This window comes from Mercenaria mercenaria, chromosome 9, assembly GCF_021730395.1.
Source record: "Mercenaria mercenaria strain notata chromosome 9, MADL_Memer_1, whole genome shotgun sequence".
In the NCBI taxonomy this organism is placed as follows: Eukaryota; Metazoa; Mollusca; class Bivalvia; order Venerida; family Veneridae; genus Mercenaria; species Mercenaria mercenaria.
In genome coordinates this window covers 57,386,169-57,405,022 of record NC_069369.1, presented here as the reverse complement: position 1 = coordinate 57,405,022, position 18,854 = coordinate 57,386,169, and the positions used below count along the sequence as shown (strand labels likewise).

At 33.3% G+C, this 18,854-nt stretch overlaps 1 protein-coding gene across 2 annotated transcripts in view; it reads left to right on the top strand.

Moving 5' to 3' along the window:
* The window catches only part of LOC123547203 (conopressin/neurophysin-like), a 71,849-nt gene extending 54,557 nt beyond the window's left edge, over positions 1–17,292 (top strand). For both annotated transcript variants that reach the window (XM_045334130.2, XM_045334129.2), the window contains exons 2-3: positions 8,508–8,712; positions 16,298–17,292. In XM_045334130.2, coding sequence (XP_045190065.2) covers positions 8,508–8,712; positions 16,298–16,398 — 306 coding nt within the window. In that variant the 3' untranslated portion in view covers positions 16,399–17,292. The remainder of the gene's footprint in view (positions 1–8,507; positions 8,713–16,297) is intronic.
* The last annotated feature ends 1,562 nt before the right edge of the window (positions 17,293–18,854 follow it).

Sequence of the window (18,854 nt, the reverse complement as noted above, 5' to 3'; positions counted from 1 at the left end):
CATAATAAGACAATGTGTCGTGCACAAGACTCAGACCCTTAGCTCCAAGGTCAAGGTCACACTTAGAAGTCAAAGGTTAACATTGTCTGTTTCTTGTCCGGTCCATAACTCTGCCATTGATGAAGGAATTTTAAAATCTCTTGGCATAAATGTTCCCTATAATGAGATGACATGTCATGCTCAAGCCAAGACACTAGTTCCAAGGTCAAGGCCACACTTAGAAGTCAAAGGTTAACATGGTCTGTTTCTTGTCTGGTCCATGACTCTGCCATTTATCAAGGGATATATAATAATTTGACACAAATGTTAACTATTTTGAGAAGATGTGTCGCACTTATGACCCGGGTCTCTCAGGTCAAGGTCAAGGTCACAAAATGATTCATACCTGAACTATTATGGTATATTTTGCGCAGACAACTGTAGCTTTCTTGGGCATGCTTCGGGGTAGTGACAGCTCTTGTTTAATTACATTTTGACACATTATGTGTTGCTTGAATTAAGAGGCACGATGCCTCTATGTTCATAGTTACAGTTCTATAATAATTCTTGAATAAGAGATCTTTCTGGATTTTGATTTTGCACATAATGAATTTTCTGTTTAGCATTAAGGCTATATAATCATGGCTTGATTTTGGTACTGTCATTGTGTAACCTAAGTTCCATGATGAAGGGATATTTCTTGATTTTAACCTGTATCATCCTGGACACGATTGATTCTGCCTTTGCGTCTAGTGTAGATCATGATCAGCCTGTACATCCGTGCAGTCTAATCATGATCTGCACTGTTCGCCATTCAGTCAGTATCTTTTTGGTAAGCACCCCTTTTAACAGTTAATGGTAATTTAGCATGTTAATGATATATAAAATGTCTCTTATAACCTATGACACAGTGCTATGTACTATATGATAGCAGAAACAGAGCAACCTTTACTGAGTCCTACTTGTTCTAAATAATTTTCAATGGATCTGGGTATGAAATACAGTTGTTCAATTAACACAGACGGGTCTGTATCAAGGTGTTATATTAATCTCAACCATACCAAATATATATTCTCTAGAGAGTTTATATATAAGAAAATAGAAGTATTGAATATCCCTGCAATTAAGTTAAACAATAATGTGATCATCAGGTTAAGCATTGGTTCATTTCAGTTTCGTACACTAGGTCATATACTTCTTTTCTTTGTGGATACATATGCGGGCCACGTTCTTAAAAATATATCATCTAATTATTGACAAATACCCATGTTTATTCAGTTTTACAAATTTTGTTATAGGCAGTAGGGTATATTGGTAATTGTATAATTGACATGTTTAATTCCACGGGCCATGCAAAAGTGCTCTCTTTTTGATAATAACAACCACTCTTCTGAGTTTATCAAATTTATTAGTTACAACAGGTTCATTAGATGGAAACAACAACATTACCAGGCAACCAAAAAAATACTGAAATTTAAAATAAAGAGTAAACCTGTGCTGTTTAAAGAGCAGATTTGACCTTTATTTGGATAATATCGTCTCTGGATACATTCTGTCTTGTTTGTTTCTTATCAGTACTAATTAATGCCCTGTCTGCTATCGCTTTGTTTTGGCATTCAGAAATGATAGATGCATTCAATTTCATATGCATCTCTCCATTATTCCTATCTCATTTTGTACTTTTAAATTTATTCCTAGGAACCCTTTACCTTGATGACAATGTATACATTGTTTTCAAACACTGTAAAAAATATATCTAGCCTAAATTGTACTGGATGGAATGTTGGGGTTCACATTTCGACTTGTTTAATCAGCATCAATGTCAGTTGCATTGAACCGTGTTGTCAATAAGAAGGTAAGACAAGTAGCGGGTTATATGAATCCTCTTACATATACTTAGTTAAAGACGTACTATTACACCCATTATTGGCAAACTGCTTCTTAATGGTGCGTTCTTCATGATTCCCCAAAAAGTAAGAACCCGATTTTAAACTGACAGGTTTAATTGGGAAGGTCATGATAAGACCACAATCAACTGATAATGGCAATTTATTTACCAGACTCATTTATTGTGGTGTACTTTACATGAATGCAGTGACATACTGATATTACGAAGTGTGAAAATATTACACAAATTTGTTTGATAACAGCAATTTTATGGTTAATTAGGAAAGGTCAGATTTCTTCCCCCCCCCCCCCCCTCCCCCCACCCCCCATATTTGCGTCGCCCCATTATCAAAACCTCTTACCTGTACGTATTAGCAAACTGCTTCTTAATAGTGCGTTCTTCATGATTCCCCAAAAAATCAGTATGAACCAGCTTACACAAAGTTCAAAAGGTGACTTAAGGATGTACGAGCGTTAGATCAGGTTTGGTTTCGATATTTCCTGGCTGATACATATAATGATATGATGATATCATTGAAATAAAAGTTTTCAGGATAGCACTTTATATTATCTAGAAAATATAAATTAAATCAAAACGAACAAAAAATATAAAAATTCACAGGTTTTTAACAGTTTTTTTCTTAATAAATCTCTTAGATGCACGGTGACCCCAACTTTTTTTCTTTCCATTTTGAAGCATGTTTGTGTGTCATTAAAGCTGCAAAATATTTTGAAAATCTTTACGTCAGAATTTTTTTTTTGTAGATCTAAATACGTTTTTTCCATTGAAAATAAAGTGGGTGGGGTAATTATATCAACATGTAAATATGAAAGAGATTTGTTAGTGACATTTATGCTTATATAATACTAACATCACCTTAAACCCTAACCCTAACTCTATTAACATGTAAGACCTGAAATCCTTATAATATTTATATGTTTTATAAAGTACCACCATTTTTTCAACTTTACAAAAATTTCAGAAATGCTTGAACAGTGGGTGAAGAAAATGCCCTATAAAATTAAAACGAGTTCGGTGACCTGTGTTTTTTCTTCTCTTGTTTGTCTTGGAAACTAATGTTCTTCAAGCTCACAGAGTATGAAAAAAATTCTAACGTTAGAAAAAAATCGCTCCTACGTCCTTAAAGGATCAGAAAACGTTAAAAAAGATTGACATTTCTAAGTATAGGTAAGAGGTTTTGATAACCGGGCGAAGCTACTTATTGGCAAATATGTGGGAGTGAAGAATTCTAACTTTCTTAATTAACCATGAAATTGCTGTTGTCAAACAACTTTTGTGATATCAGTATCTCACTGCATTCCTGTAAAGTACACCAAAATGAATGAGTCTGATAAATAAATTGCCTTTATGTATAGGTAAGAGGTTATCAGAACCTCTTACCTACTTATTGGCAAATATGTGGGGGTGAAGAAATCTGACCTTCCTAATTAACCATGAAATTGCTGTTGTCAAACAAATTTGTATCTTCAGAGGTATTAGCTGAGTGTGAATTACGTCATTTATTTTGTCTGTAATTTGGAGCCAAAACAGATGTGAATGTCTAGTAAAATGGTGGACCGTTTTCAGTTTGTTCCAAAGGATTATGTTGAGCAAAGAATTAAATGTTTAATTAAATATTTTCACACTTCATAATATCAGTATGTCACTGCATTCCTGTATAGTACACCACAATAAATGAATCTGATAAATAAATTGCCGTTATCACCTGATTGTGGTCTTATCATGACCTTCCCAATTAAACCTGTCAGTTAAAAGTTACGAAATAAGAAACCGGATTCTTACTGAATTTTTGGGGAATCATGAAGAACGCACCATTAACAAGCAGTTTGCCAATAACACTTTAAACCTGTCAGTCAAAAATTACGAAATAAGAACCGGGTTCTTTCTGAATTTTTGGGGAATCATGAAGAACACACCAGTAAGAAGCAGTTTGCCAAAGCCCTCTACAGACGGTAGGTTTTTGTTGTACAACACCAATTAAATTCAAGATGTACAGCCGAATATTATCGTGTGTATGATGCTATTCCTTAATTTCGTAAATCTTAAGTGACTGTCTTGACTTACAGATTAGGACATGTTCTATTCTGTAAGTTTTGCCTTACGTACCACCCACGTTGACAAGCAACACATTGGTAAATAATTAGTTGATAAGAGGCAAGTGAATGAAATTCCAGAAACAATTGCCCAAAAAATAAACACAAATCTGAATATAAAATGGCTTCTTATGCATAATGGAAAACGGATGACACTGAAAAGTTAAATGATTTGAGCCGCGCCGTGAGAAAACCAACATAGTGCGTTTCCGACCAGCATCCGCGCAGTCTGGTCCATGCTGTTCGCTAACGGTTTCTCTAATTGCAATAGACTTTGAAATCAAACATCATTGATCCTGACCAGACTGCGCGGATGCACAGGCTGGTCTGCATCCATGCTGGTCGCAAAGCCACAATGTTGGTTTTCTCATGGTGTGGCTTATGTAATTGTGTCATGCTAATCAAATTCATGGGACATAAAAAGGTGAATATCATTTTTTTATTATTAATGGTTACATTCTTTTTAGTACCTGATGCACTATGTTTACTAGGTAAATGTCTGTGATTTATATTGGAATGGAATACTGTCTGTATGTGAAAAATGTACAATTTCAAAATTGTACATCTTTGAGATAATTAGTGTTGTACAACAAAATCCTACCGTCTGTAGAGGGCTTAAGTATTATGGGATGAGTAAAACGAACAGTATAGGCTAAAACTTCACACGTTTGCATTTTCGGTAATTTTATTTGCATGTATGCTAAAATCGCATTTAAAGTTTCTTTGAACAATAATTTTGCAACGTTTTGCATATATTAAATTCATCAAGGCAAATCTAGGTCTCTTCACAATTGTTTGAACAGACAATGGGAGTTTATTATAAAAACACAACGTATTCTACTTTTCTATAAAAGTTGCACACTGTAATACTAATACTTGTTTTGTTATGTTTTGCACTCTGTAATATTAATACTTGTTTTGTTATGTTTTGCACTCTGTAATACTAATACTTGTTTTGTTATGTTTCATACGCTCGCACGCGCTTTGGTAATATTATATGCTCAGTTTATGGCAGCTTGAAAGGTCATAATACTAGAACTTGCGTACATTTTAATCTTTAATAACTTTAATGAACCTAATTTTTTATTTTCATTAGTTCTTATCAAGTTACACTCATGTAAATAATCAGTTATAACTTTTACACAGGAACAAACATAATTCATTTTATACGTTAACAGTATTGTTGTTTTTAGATAAAGTGGTCTCCCAAAGGGATTCAGATTTTGTCCGGTTCTTTATCATTTGACAAACACTGTCGGCGTTCAATAGACCAGCAAGTTGAATGGAATTCTCGTGGGAGTCCAACTGTCTGTTTGCGATCATCCTGATCTCAGTGGTCGTGATATATGCCCTATTGGTCTATAAATAAAAAAAAAAAACTTCTCTTCTTTGTATTAAACTGCGTCGGTTGATGTTTATTGAAGAGCTTTTTTTCATGACGGGCTTACTTTATGGTTACTGTATTTACTGTTGTTCTTTTATATGCGATTTGTTACAAAAAGATAAGCGAAGTTGCACTCTTTCAAACAGCGAAGTCAGCTTGGTACAAAGTATGTGACCCTGCTCACTTAAATGAATGCACTAGATCGCGTTTCATATTGACTGGTTGTTTGGTCGGTCCATTGAATTTCAAAAACATGCGATAAATTGAATCGCAACCGCACAAAAGAATTCTACAGAACTAACTTGTAACGACACTTGAATGTTTTTGTAATCTCTTTTCTAATTCTTAAAATACATTAACTAAATGTGTGTTCAGGAATATTCCATAATTTTAACAAAATCAAATGGTGCAAATGTATCTTTTTATTCATTTTAAGACCTAAACACATTTTGTAGCATGTCAGAAACATACAGAGAAATCTTTTGTTATTATCAAATGAGCAAACAGCATTGATAAGAATACAAAAATACTAGATATCTGTCCCCAGTTGTTTAAAACTTTAACAGGCGATTAAGCTAACGGCCGATTAACTTTAAGAGATATATTACGACACGTTAGAAGATTTAGAAAAAGGAATATATGGGTTAAAAAGTATGAACACTTAAACATCTTTACAGTAAAATAAAATCATTATACTAATGTTTCCCACCAAGATTAATATTTTGAATCAAGATTTAATAGGCAGCTAGTTTAACAGCTGGTTAAAGTTTCGAACAACTGGGCCTTGGTCAAATATCAATCCAATTATAAATTCATTTACAATGACATGATAAAAAGGTGTATTGTTTTTGTTTTGAATATCTTGCCTTATTACGTCTTTTGGGTGTTTAATGACATTTTAGAGTTGGTTGAGCTCGTAAAATAAACAAAAGGTATCATGGAATAGTGGAATCGACATTAAGTGTTATTTCACATTGAATATTAACCTAAAATGAAACTAAACGTACATAAAACTTTATTTTTGATATTTTTATTCATAATCCAATTTTTTACAAATTATTACATAGGTGGAAATTAAAAAAAGTAAATTATATGTATTTTTGGGCAAGCAGACGTTATGTAAATGTTTTGCTAACCGACAAAAAAGAGAGCACGTGCTCGATGTTAGAATATATATCGCATTATGTAAAATGAGATTTCTTAGATTGATGTCATAGGTCAGGTGAACTTAGATTCACCCTCACGTAATGATTCTAGCGTCGACAAAAAAAAATGACAGTCTTTCCGATAAACTCAATTGTTCGGTCAAAATGGCATATAAGGTCATTTCATTTATCAAAAAAAAAAGTTCAAATGAAAAAACTGACTGCATAAAAGGATAGACAAAAACTCATTTGACATGATTTCCACCGGGCTCTGGAGTACGCTGAGCGCTGGTTCCATGTTTTGATGAAATGCAAAATGTAATTAATAATATCTTTTTGAAATTTTTAAAATGCGGCTCAGTTACATGAAAAAAATGCCAAGATGTTTAAATTTTTTTCAGATGTATTTCTTTTTGTTTGACTTAAGATTAGCTTAGAATTGTGTCTTTTAACATTTATAACTTAAACAGAACAGGTAATTTTGCTATTTGTCACACTAGTATTTGTCACACTAGTACATAATTTCATCTTTAATGGGCATTACTAACATCTATTTATTGATAGGTTATAAAACATGTCCCCCATCTGTAAACCCATATCTAGGACGCTAAGATTTTTGGCATTTTAAAATGAAAAGTTGCTTACTCATTCGAAATTTTTTATTGATATATTATTTATTATTAAATTAATTTATTTATAATATTGCATTACAGATTAAACTTTATGAAGCGTCCTTACACATATAATGCTCATTAGCCGTATCTACATCATATTTTCTGACAGTGTATCGTTTGTGCTTCTATTTTACTGTTAAAAATGCAGTTGATCTTATTTTAACACGAGAGTTTACACTGCCTGTTAACTCGTTCCCACATTTTCTATAACATGTCTAAAATTACATTTTCCATTGACATGTCTAGCATTGACAACACTCAATGACGCATGTTCTGTTTACGCTTTCAGAAAACAACTAATTTGTATAATAAACAGAAATTTCTACGCTCAAATTTCTTGTATAAAAGAATAAATTAGGGGTTAAGTGCTGTTAAATTACTCGGTTTTCTTGACCAAATTATAGATGTTCTCCGTACGTCAAATCGATAACATTTGCATTGCTGGAGGTAGCTTCATGCACTAACATTTCCGGAATACTATTTGCTGTTGGCAAGATTTGTCTTATTTTTCGTACAAATTAATTTGTCTTTGACTTCAGTTGGGAGATAAATCTTACGCAGTATAAATACTATCTTATATATGTTATTTGTTAATGCAAGCAGTTCTAATTAAAATTTTAAAACTTGGTTTCAAATAAACGAAAATTAAGATACGAGTTGTAGAGTTTTGTGTTTATTTTTGTTCCTTAAATAGACATTTCTATTCAGAGCTGAAAAGATAAAATTTAATGTGTTCCTTACAGTGGGTGGTGTGATAAATATAATTAGACATGCTTTCACTTGGTTCAATTTACACAGAAATAAAATATTCATGTAGAGCTGAATTATGCTTTTCAAAAGTACATTCTGTTTTCTATAAAAACAACAATGTTCTTCGTACGAAACAATGAGAAGTATTATATCTGAGCTGTCACGCAAAAGGGGACCGTTTATATTTAAACATTTTACTAGTTTTTAGCAAAAAAGAATATAATTATATAATAGCTTGGTAAGTAAATTAATGCAAAATTCTAAAGGCCAAAAATAAACATGAAATTACAATAAGGTTTGAAAAACTAAGCATTGCTATTATTTTTGAAGCAGACGACTCGAGATTATAGCAGCACTTTTGCATTACCTGTTAAAAGAGCGAAAATGGAGAATACTTATCTTGGACATTTTTCTGACTTTACTGCGGAAGTGTAAATTTTGACTGTATCCCTTACTGACCTTTTGACGTAATATTGTTAAGCAGTCAAACTGTACCAATAAGGGGGAGTAACATGGTGTCCTAGTTTGCTTTTACCATTACTGGATCTTTATCATCATATTTTTTTCTTTCAGTGTCTGTCTTGTGGTCCTGGAAACAGCGGACAATGTGTTGGTCCGAACATTTGCTGTGGGCCGTTCGGCTGCTATTTTGGTACAACAGAAACTCAGATTTGTCAAAAAGAAAATGAACGCACTATTGCCTGTGAAATCCGTGGTGAACCATGCGGGGCCAGAGGTCAAGGTTCTTGTGTAGCAGACGGTATTTGCTGCGATTCTAGTAAGAATTTTGTTTTAATAAAAAGAAAATTTAAAGGAATAAAGTCATTCTCTCAGGAAATTTTTGTTACTATGACAGTAATTTCACATTTACTTTGAATTTTAGATTTTAATGCTTAAGTGAAAAAGCTGTATAAGCAGACGGAAGTCTTTATTATACGTCTAGGACGAACTGAACCAGCGTAATTTATTAAATTGAGAAATTTGTGGAAAATCGCATCCTTAATTTCTATAAAAACTAAAAACTTAACGTGGTTTCTTTCTCAACTTACAATTCAATTCAAAGTCAAAGATTTTATAAGCATAATCCTTCTTAATGTCCATCGTTATACACGAAATTTGGAAAGTATTATACATGGTACGAATAGTAATTTAAAGTAGTATATATATACAACATTCAAATAAATCTCACTTAATCAAAAACTATTTTATATATAATCCACAGTTTGCGTTTTAGTGGCATGTTAATGCAATTTATTTTATTTCTCTTAAGATTAACTTCATATATAAATTATTTTTATCAGCTGATTTCAGTAGATACTTCTGTTTAGTTTCTGTTGGCTATACATGTACACTATAACATTTAGGTAATAGTTCTCTTCTAAAGTTTTAGTAATAAGTACATACAAGCAAAAACGATATGATGCATATTACATTTGGTAAATAAACGTTGGTTCCAGTCAATGTTTGTTTCTGAATCATCCCGCTGCAGTGGCTAGTTCATTTGAATAACAACTAAAGCGTGATAACGCTTTTCTACACTTTTCAATTTCTATAACACTGGGGTACATTTCTTGAATAAAGTCACTAGTTCTCTAATTCACACTAACTATTTAACTCAGAACACAATTGTTGAAAATATAGTACACTATCACAAAACATTATTCCGCAGGCATGCGTATCACAAGTCAACTAATAGAATTCTTAGACTAATTATGAGACTTGTTAAACGCATAGTACATCAATACATATGCAAATGAAACAATACATATGCAAATGCATTTAGACTTTTACTAATTATATGCCAGTATTTAATTATTCTGATTTTACGTACTAATGATAGCGGTGATATGCCAAAATTCCCTATACAGCAGATGTAATTTACAAATTTGAGCTGTATTTTATTGCAATATCCGCTGCCAAATGGAACTACCATAGTTCTAACCCATATGACAATATTGGCATGACCATACTTTCAAAGAATCTAACCTTTTCTGCACTTTTCTCTTTTATTTAATGATAGCACATAAAAATGACTTAAACAAATACAAAGCTTTTAATGCTTGCCTGGAAAGAGCTGTCTGAGCTCGGTAAAAGTTACAACTGGACAAAAGTGTAACACCCCAGTAAGTAATGTTTTAGCAACTTTCAACAAAATGTTGTTATAAAAGAGTCACACATTTTCAACTCTGTTACAAGGTGTAACGTGAAAATAACTATACTCATATTAGATTAGAAATGTCACACCTGTGTACATAATGCAAACCTACACACATACACTTTAATATAAACATTGCACACATGTTCGAAGTGGCTCATTTATGGATTTATATAAAGTACATTCTTATTATGGCATTTACATACTAAATTACTTGAAAGTGCGTCTGGACAGAAGATATGCAACTATTTCCAATCTAAATCATGATAATAATGGCAGATGCAGACACTTCCGGGACCAAATTTGAATGAATTCATATTAAAAGCTCATGAACATGTCTGAAATGTCTGAATTGCCACGAAAGACTATTGCAATAAAACAATGAATCGTTAACTTGACGCTCGAATTTTTATTATTCTGTTTGCTAAGGAATCGTTAAATTTTCAGGTTAAAATTTCCGTTAGCTAACGATAAAATGCATAAAAAAATAACAACATCTTACACAACTGGTTATACATTCACTTAGAACATTGAAAAATACAATAGCACAATACTGTGTTACCTGTATATAAGTTGTCACTCCACTTACAAAATTTTAATCTAAAGACGGACCATTTTGCGTGCTCAATTAACTAAATGTGCTGCTGCCAGTAACGGCTACAAAAAGCAAGTGATTGCGAGGGAAGAAAGAGGCATCGCATCCTTTACTTGCAACAACACATTTAGTTAATTGTTGTTATAGTGCACAATTCAAGACATCAATTAAACACTATCTAATTAAAGTGTCAGCATTTCAATGTAATCTTCATGTTTTGTGCCATCCATTTTCGCAACCTCTGTTGTTCCCTCTCCATTCGTAAGCAAATATTAATTAATCCGCGTTTAGATATAAAATATAACTAATCTGCAAGTCAATGTATCCAACCACTAATGTTATCCTTCCATATTTTTTACATCTGACAGAAGAAATTAACTCACTTAGAAACATTTGAGGCTCCTCAACGGGGATGTTGATATTTTCCTCAAGATGGCCAATTGGTCTGACTATTTGTACTTAAATACTCACTGAACACTATCCTATTTAGAAACCTAATCAATTTCAGCGATCAGTACTTCAAACTCTCCTGAACATAACATAATACTACCCTCTCCCTTTTGAAGAACATCTTTCAACTGACTTCTGTTCCCTTTATTTTCCATGTTATTTTGATGATCTTTATTTAGCATTAGTTTTCGCTACTTCTCGTTTTTATGATTTATAAAATAATAATAATTCAAATATGTAAAACTTGACTGTATAAAATTGTTTTAACCATCTTAAGATTTGTGTAAAATAGAGAATAGTATGATGTTTAAAATGTGGTACTAAGCTTACAAAACATTGTAAAATAGCCAAACCATACGCCCCGCCCCCCCCCCCTCCTTCCCCCCAACGCACACACAAACACACAACCAGACACACAAGCCATTTTGCCTAGAGCAGATGTTGACAATATTTTTTTTTCACTGCGGTAGCTTTAAAGATTTTAAGAATGTAATTATACAGTATTGTCAACTAACTGGAAATCTGTCGTGTAGGCTTTTAAAGTGATAAATCATTTTTAGAATTCAAATGACTCTGTCTCTTCCCTGTTTCAGCTCTTTATCCGCTAGAAGCGCCTTGGTGACTTCCAGAAAAGTTTTCAAATCCATCAATATAATGAATTACACTAGCATTATCTCGAGCAGGCCCAAAGCAGCCTGCTGATTGAGCTTGCTATAAATACTGATATTCCAACCATCCCCTACATATCTTAAGGCATAAAGTACAGTAAAGTAGACCCTGCAGAGCATGCGTTTGTGGTGCTGTCAGTCAACAATATTATATATCAACAGGATTAAGAAGTATATAAATTTCTCTCTTGTAAAACACATAGCACGATGTAATAACTACACAATTTTCTATTTTTTATACTTACATAACAATTAACTATATTTTTGGGGAACAAAGATGTGTGAATTAAACGAAAAAGAACACGTAGTACTGATCCTAGCAAAAATAAAGACTGTAAGCAGAATTAATGGATTGATTTGGTATGAAAAGGGAAAATGAAGTTCTAATAATAAGAAAATCAAAAAACTTGAAACAGGTATACGTATATTACAAGTTTATTTCTAAGACCGAATAGTTGTTTAAGACAGTAATTTAATAATATACAAGGTGTAAGAAAAACAGTAAGAGCGGAAAGAGAAGTTAATAATGACCATTGTCTTGTTAAAGATGTAGGTCCTTTTTCTTTAGTTGGCGTTACAGTTGTGAAGTTTGGGGAGAAGGTCCTACTTGTTCAAAGTGTTTAGTGTTAGATATGTAGTATATGCATGAGCAAATTTGAATATTTTTGCATTTATCTCTGAAATTAGAAGCTATTCCTGATATAACATGTAAAAACTATTACATGTCTATATAACTGCGGTGCTTGATTATGTATTGTATGTCCATTGACTATCTATTTTTCACAACGTATGAGAAATTTTATAACTGTACTTTTTGTAATATTTATGATATTTATGTTACAAAATGCACAAAAACCTCTCGTATATCTTCTGAAACTGTTTTATTTGATTAAACGCCTATTTTTACGCAAAACATATTCAATGGCGTTTTACAAATACATAAAAAATACGACAAAAAATAAGATATTTTAAATGACATATGGCATAAATGAGCATAAATATCATTGTGAATAAACTATTTAGTAAGCATTAAAAAAAGATCAGGCATCAGATAAGATTAATAAAATATTAGAATATTAAGATACAGTAAGACAGCTGTTTGTTATTAAGTAAGAATAAGTGGGTTATTGCGACATGTCCAGAAGTTATTACAAACAACTGTATTTTGTATTTGTTATAATATAGTTCATATTCGAATGTATTTACACAATAAAATCATCCAGTTCACGTTACTTCAATTTCTTAAAAATTACAGTCACAGTCTCTAAAAGAGTGCAAAGTAATTTCCAAAATAATGAGTTTTCAACTTCTTTTTGAAAACATCTATTGTGTCTGAGTTCCTTATTTCGAGAGGCAATTCATTCAAGAGTTTAGGTCCAACAGTACCAAAACTTCTGTCGCTGAACGTTTTGCGCTTGTTGAAAGGAACAACGAAACACTCAGTAACGGAATTTGAAGAACGCAAGTTCCTTGTCTGTGTTTGTTTTATGAGAAGTTCAGAAAGATACTCTGGAGAGTTTCCAACTGAACAATTATACATGTAGGTGAGCATTTGAATGTGATTCTGGCTTTGTTAGTAGCCAATGAAGGTCATACAGCGCTTGCTTGGAACTGTCATATTTTCTTCGATTTAGGACAAGTTTTGCACACATGTTCTGAATTCGTTGCATTTTGTTTACTTCGCTTTGAGCAATACCAAACAGAATGACATTACAATAATCTAAATGGGATATCACCAATGACAGGACAAGGGTTTCGGTAGCCTCTTTGGTAAGATATTTCCGGATACATTTTATTCTGAAGTAGTTGTGCATTGCTGTTCTACACTTTCGTTTTACATGCTCTTTTAGATTCAAGTTTTCATCCAGGAATGCACCTAGATATAGAATAAAGCTCACTGATTTCACTTCATCACCTACAATGCATATTTTGTCAGTTGAACACTTAGAGAGCTATTGCCTACTTCCAAACATGATGAACTCGGTTTTAGAAGTGTTCATTTTAAGCTTATTCTCATTCATCCAGTTGTTGATTGTTTTAGCACATTGTTCAAGTTCTTGTATTGCCTGGGATTCTACTGTTGGAGATGATGGTTTAAAGCGTTTATTAGCAGTGTGGTCATCCGCACAGCCGTAAACTGAAATCGACGGCGGAATAACATCAAACAGTGTCCCCGCATATGTCAAATATAGCCATGGCCCTAAGCAGCTCCCTTGTGGAACGCTACAATTTAATTGGCGTGGAATGACATGGCTGAATTGACACTTACACGACAACTTCTGGGGCGCAGATAGGAATCAACCCAGCTCAGTGCTGTTCCACGAACGCCATACTGCTTGTTTAACACATCAACAAGAATGTCATGATCTACAGTATCAAAGGCGGCACTGAGATCGATGGCAATTAGCGCCGTAACTTCTCTCTTCTCCATAGCATCCAGTAAATCATTTACAAGACGTAAAAATGCTGATTCGCAAGAATGGTTTTTCCTGTAAGCAGATTGGTTTTTTGATAGAAGATTGTGTTTGTTCACATGATCATTGAGCCTGAACAGAGCTGCTTTTTCAATTAATTTTGGCAGAAACGGCAGAAACGATAGATTACTAACAGGCCTGTAGTTTGCGAATTCAAGTTCCAGTCCCATTTTCTTCAACAAAGGTCTTACAATTGCCTGTTTCCACTTTGTTGGAAAAAACGCCGTCGCGCAACGACAAATTAACCAATTTGGTAATAACAGGCAACAGCTCATCCAAGAATGATTTTAGCACTTTTGTTGGTAGAATATCAAGTTCACATGATTTTGTCTGTAGTTGGTTTATAAGTTTTCTAACTTCTTCCTCGCTCAGATCTTTAAAACTGTCAAAACAAGGAATATCTTTTTCGCATGGTTGAAAATTATCGAAATGTTTCAACGATTCTCGAATTTTTTCGATTTTATTCATGAAATGATCTGCAAATTTCTCAGCCAGTGTACTGTCATGTCCAGTTGGCATAGGGTTCTCAGACTTAGTGCCTGTTGTCTCAGATACAAACCTATAAAGCTTTTTCGAGTCACCTTTTGCATTAAGAACTTTTTCACTCAGAGATGATTTTTTCTCATGTTCGAGTTCTTTTTCGTAGTTTTTACGAGCTGTTTTGAAGGCTTCGTGCAGGTGTGATTGTCTATGTTTCTTCCACAAACGTTCAGATTTGCGAGCCACTCTTTTAAGGTGAAGAAGTTTTTCTGTGAACCAGGGTTTTGGAGCGCGACGGATGACTGTTTTTTCTATAAATGGTGCGTGTGAGTTCATAATCTTTTCTACTGCTGTCTGGAATTCTTCAACAAAAAGGTCGACATTATCACTTTCGATTGTCATTTTTCTCAGATCGCTTGAAAATGTCTTCGTATCCATGTCTTTGAAATTTCTAAAGAGCACCACCTCACTGGTTATAATTTCCTTTCTAACATTTGTCACAATTTTGACTACACAGTGATCAGAAATATATGGACCCTGTTCACAAGAAACTACCTCAACTCCATTTACGACTTCCGTAAGGACCAAATCAAGAATGTTACCACCAGTGTGTGTACTAAATTGTACATGTTGTTGTAAATACATGGCGTACAAAGAATTATTGAATTCTGTTACTGCATTTGTGTCATCGTGGATGTGAAGATTAAAGTCTTCAGTTAATGAATTGCAAGTGGGCTTATTTTAGTTTCAACAAAGTTGAGTATTGCAATTGTATAATTTTATTCATGTTACGTCCTCTACACAGATATACATAATTTTTATTATTTTGAAACGTCTCTAGGCCCTTCAATCCTTACCTTGCTAATTTTTTATAATGAACTTGTCCATCTTTCAATTTCAACATTACCATTAACTGTTAAAAGGGGTGCTTACCAAAAAGATACTGACTGAATGGCGAACAGTGCAGATTATGATTAGACTGCACGAATGTGCAGGCTGATCATGATTCTCACTGGTCGCAAAGGCAGAATCAATCGTGTCCAGCATGATAAGGGTCAAAAGAAATTCGTTCGTTTATAAATTGTAGATATTTTGTGCATTTTAGAGACTTTTTAGAGAAAATTGAGCTGAAGTCGTAAAATGCAAAAAGCATTACTCGATTTTATGAAGTTATTTAAAACACTTTTCTAAATGTGTAAGACATTACATAAATGGTATTACATGTACTATTTGTAATATGAAACATATAGCTAACATATCGAGAGGACTTTAAGACTTTGGTTAAGTATAGAAGTTTGCACACGCAGATTGTCTGTATAGAAGTATGTACACTTCTTGGACATACAATCAAAACAGTGAATTCAAAATTCAAAACATTCCTATTAACACCGCTAGAGACCTTTACAATTATGTATAATTTCTTTCTTGTTCTTGAAAGGGATGTTTCTTCTAAACCCTTTGTCATGAAATTGTTGACTCAGAAAGAAATATGTACGTTGTTTAATCTATGTATTTCATGTGCTTTATTCTGTGTGTTTCAGGTGCTTGTTCTTTCAATGATAAGTGCGTTCAAGACACCAGGGACAGTATACAGCTGATATCACTGTTAAATAAAATTCTCCAAACCAGTGATCTTGACTAGTAACATTGATTAGTGACCTTGAGGGAACAAATCTACACGTTACATGTACAGTGTCAGGAGACACAAACTTTTATTTATTTAAACATCAACATAATTATTGTCGTAGATAACTAAAAGAAAATTACATGTATAGCAATTTGGATTTTTTTTCCTTAGTCTTCCTAAGGGGTGAACCATTTTTGCCTATTTCAAATAAAATACTTAAAGCACAAGAGAAAAAATAAATCATTTATGTAATTATCTGAATATAATTATTTAAATTTCTAGCTGAATTTCTAGTTTCTCGTTGTTTTAACACTAGTTTGACCAGAATGTCAATGTTGATGTTAGAAAAGACTTTGTACATACTAGTAGTGTTTGATTTTTACCGACTGATCTTCCGACATCTTGTACACTCGGGCAATTCAAATGTAGATTTAGTGGTCCGGGCTAGTCCGATGCAAATTTTATAGCCCGGGCAATTCCAATAAAGCCGACTTTAAAATCATGCGTGTTCATTGATAACTACCTAGTTTCCATCATAAATATTATGTAAAAACGTCCTTATTTTAATTTTTTGACAGACCTATATTGTTCTTTTTGGCTTAGGTTTTAGAAATAGCTGAATAGTTAAAATGAAATTATATACATCCAAACTTTGTCTTCGTGAAGTGGGCTTCTGGTTTTTACATGCTATATAAATATTTCCTGTAAATGTTTACAGTTATTTCTTTTTATCTGTTTTATTCATGATTTAATATTATTTTATCAATGACAGCCTATGTACCAATTTTGAAAAAAAAACACACACACAAAAGCATGCATCTTACAGGTATCTCAGACAGTTTGTTTCAGTTGTATATATGAAGAATAAATACAAATGTACTAAGAAACAAAATAAACCCATTACATGTTTTATGACTTCATTTTATTGAATACTACAGCTGAGTTTCATTTTCGTGTTTTATAGTTTATTCAGATTTATATTCGATTTGTTTTGAAACTTTTAACACTAAATTTCATTTGTTTATATAATGGTTAATGAAAAGCCAGTCCCAACTGATTTGTGAATTCTAGACAGAAAATAGCGCCATTCCATCATATGACCTATATGTTGAAATCTTAAATACACATGTATAAATACTGCGTTAGCGACGCAATATACATTTGATCCAAGACCGACAGAATTGTCATACTGATTTTATTAAATATTAACTAAACTCTAAACTGATATCGAATAATGCATTTTAATACCTTATAAATGTAATCGTTTCTGTCTGTTTAGAAATAAGTACATCTGCAGGTTTGCCCCTCCCATCCCCCCCCCCCCCCCCCCCCACCCTTTAATCAGATAATCAAGTACCATTGTAGTGCTATATAAACATTTGAATAATGGAGGGCATCTAAATATCTTTGAATGATTTGTTCAGTAAAATTGGTCAACAGCGAAAATTAGAGTTATCACTAAAAGTGACGAAAGTACCTCCGCACACACTGACACAGTACATTGCAATTTGACGCACCCAAGATTGCATAATTATGTGGACTGTATGTAGATAGACTCTATGTATATAGTATAGTAACAAAAAACAAAGTTCCATAACTCTGCAGAATATTTATCTAAAAGAACGTTACATGCAACATGCACCACTAGGCTTGGTACTGATCACTTGTGTGAAGTTTCATTAAATTGTGTGCAAGGGTTCGGAAGATTAGGCGTGCACAAAATTGCATATGCAGACTGTATGTATATAGTATGTTAACAAAACACAAATTCCCATAACTGTGCAGATTTTTTTCTGAAAGAACCTAACATGCACCATGCACCACTAGGGTTACTACTTATCACTTGTGTAGTTTCAAGAAATTTAGTGCGCACGGGTTCAGGAAATTTGGCGCGCACAAAATTACATATGCAGACTCTATGTATACTATTTTAGTAACAAAAATCAAAGTCCCGTAACTCTGCATTTTTTTCCTGAAGGAACATAACATGCACCATACACAACAACAGTTGTTACTGATCACTTGTGTGAAGTTTCATTAAATTTTGTCAAGGGGATGAGGAGAGTTGGTGCGCACAAGATTGTGTCTACAGACAGACGGACAGACATCCTGAAACCAGTATACCCCGCCCCCACCCCCCGTCACCCTTACAACTTCGTTGTTCTGGGGGTAAAATAGGCCTACATCGGAGGTCGAACTAACCACCGGCAGTTTAAATCTCTTGAGATATAAGAGTAAGGACTTGATTGATTTCATACAACCAGGTCAAAACACTAAGATATTGGTGAAAGAATAAACATGAAAATTTAAGATAATGATATTTTATTGTGAAAATCATGGATAATGAAATGAACAGTGATTTCAACATCAGCGTGTGTCCATGGCAGAGATTCTGAAATGATAAAAAAATCATAAATCAAAAAGGCTATAGTCAAATATGAAATAAAATATACATGTATTTTTGCTTCTTT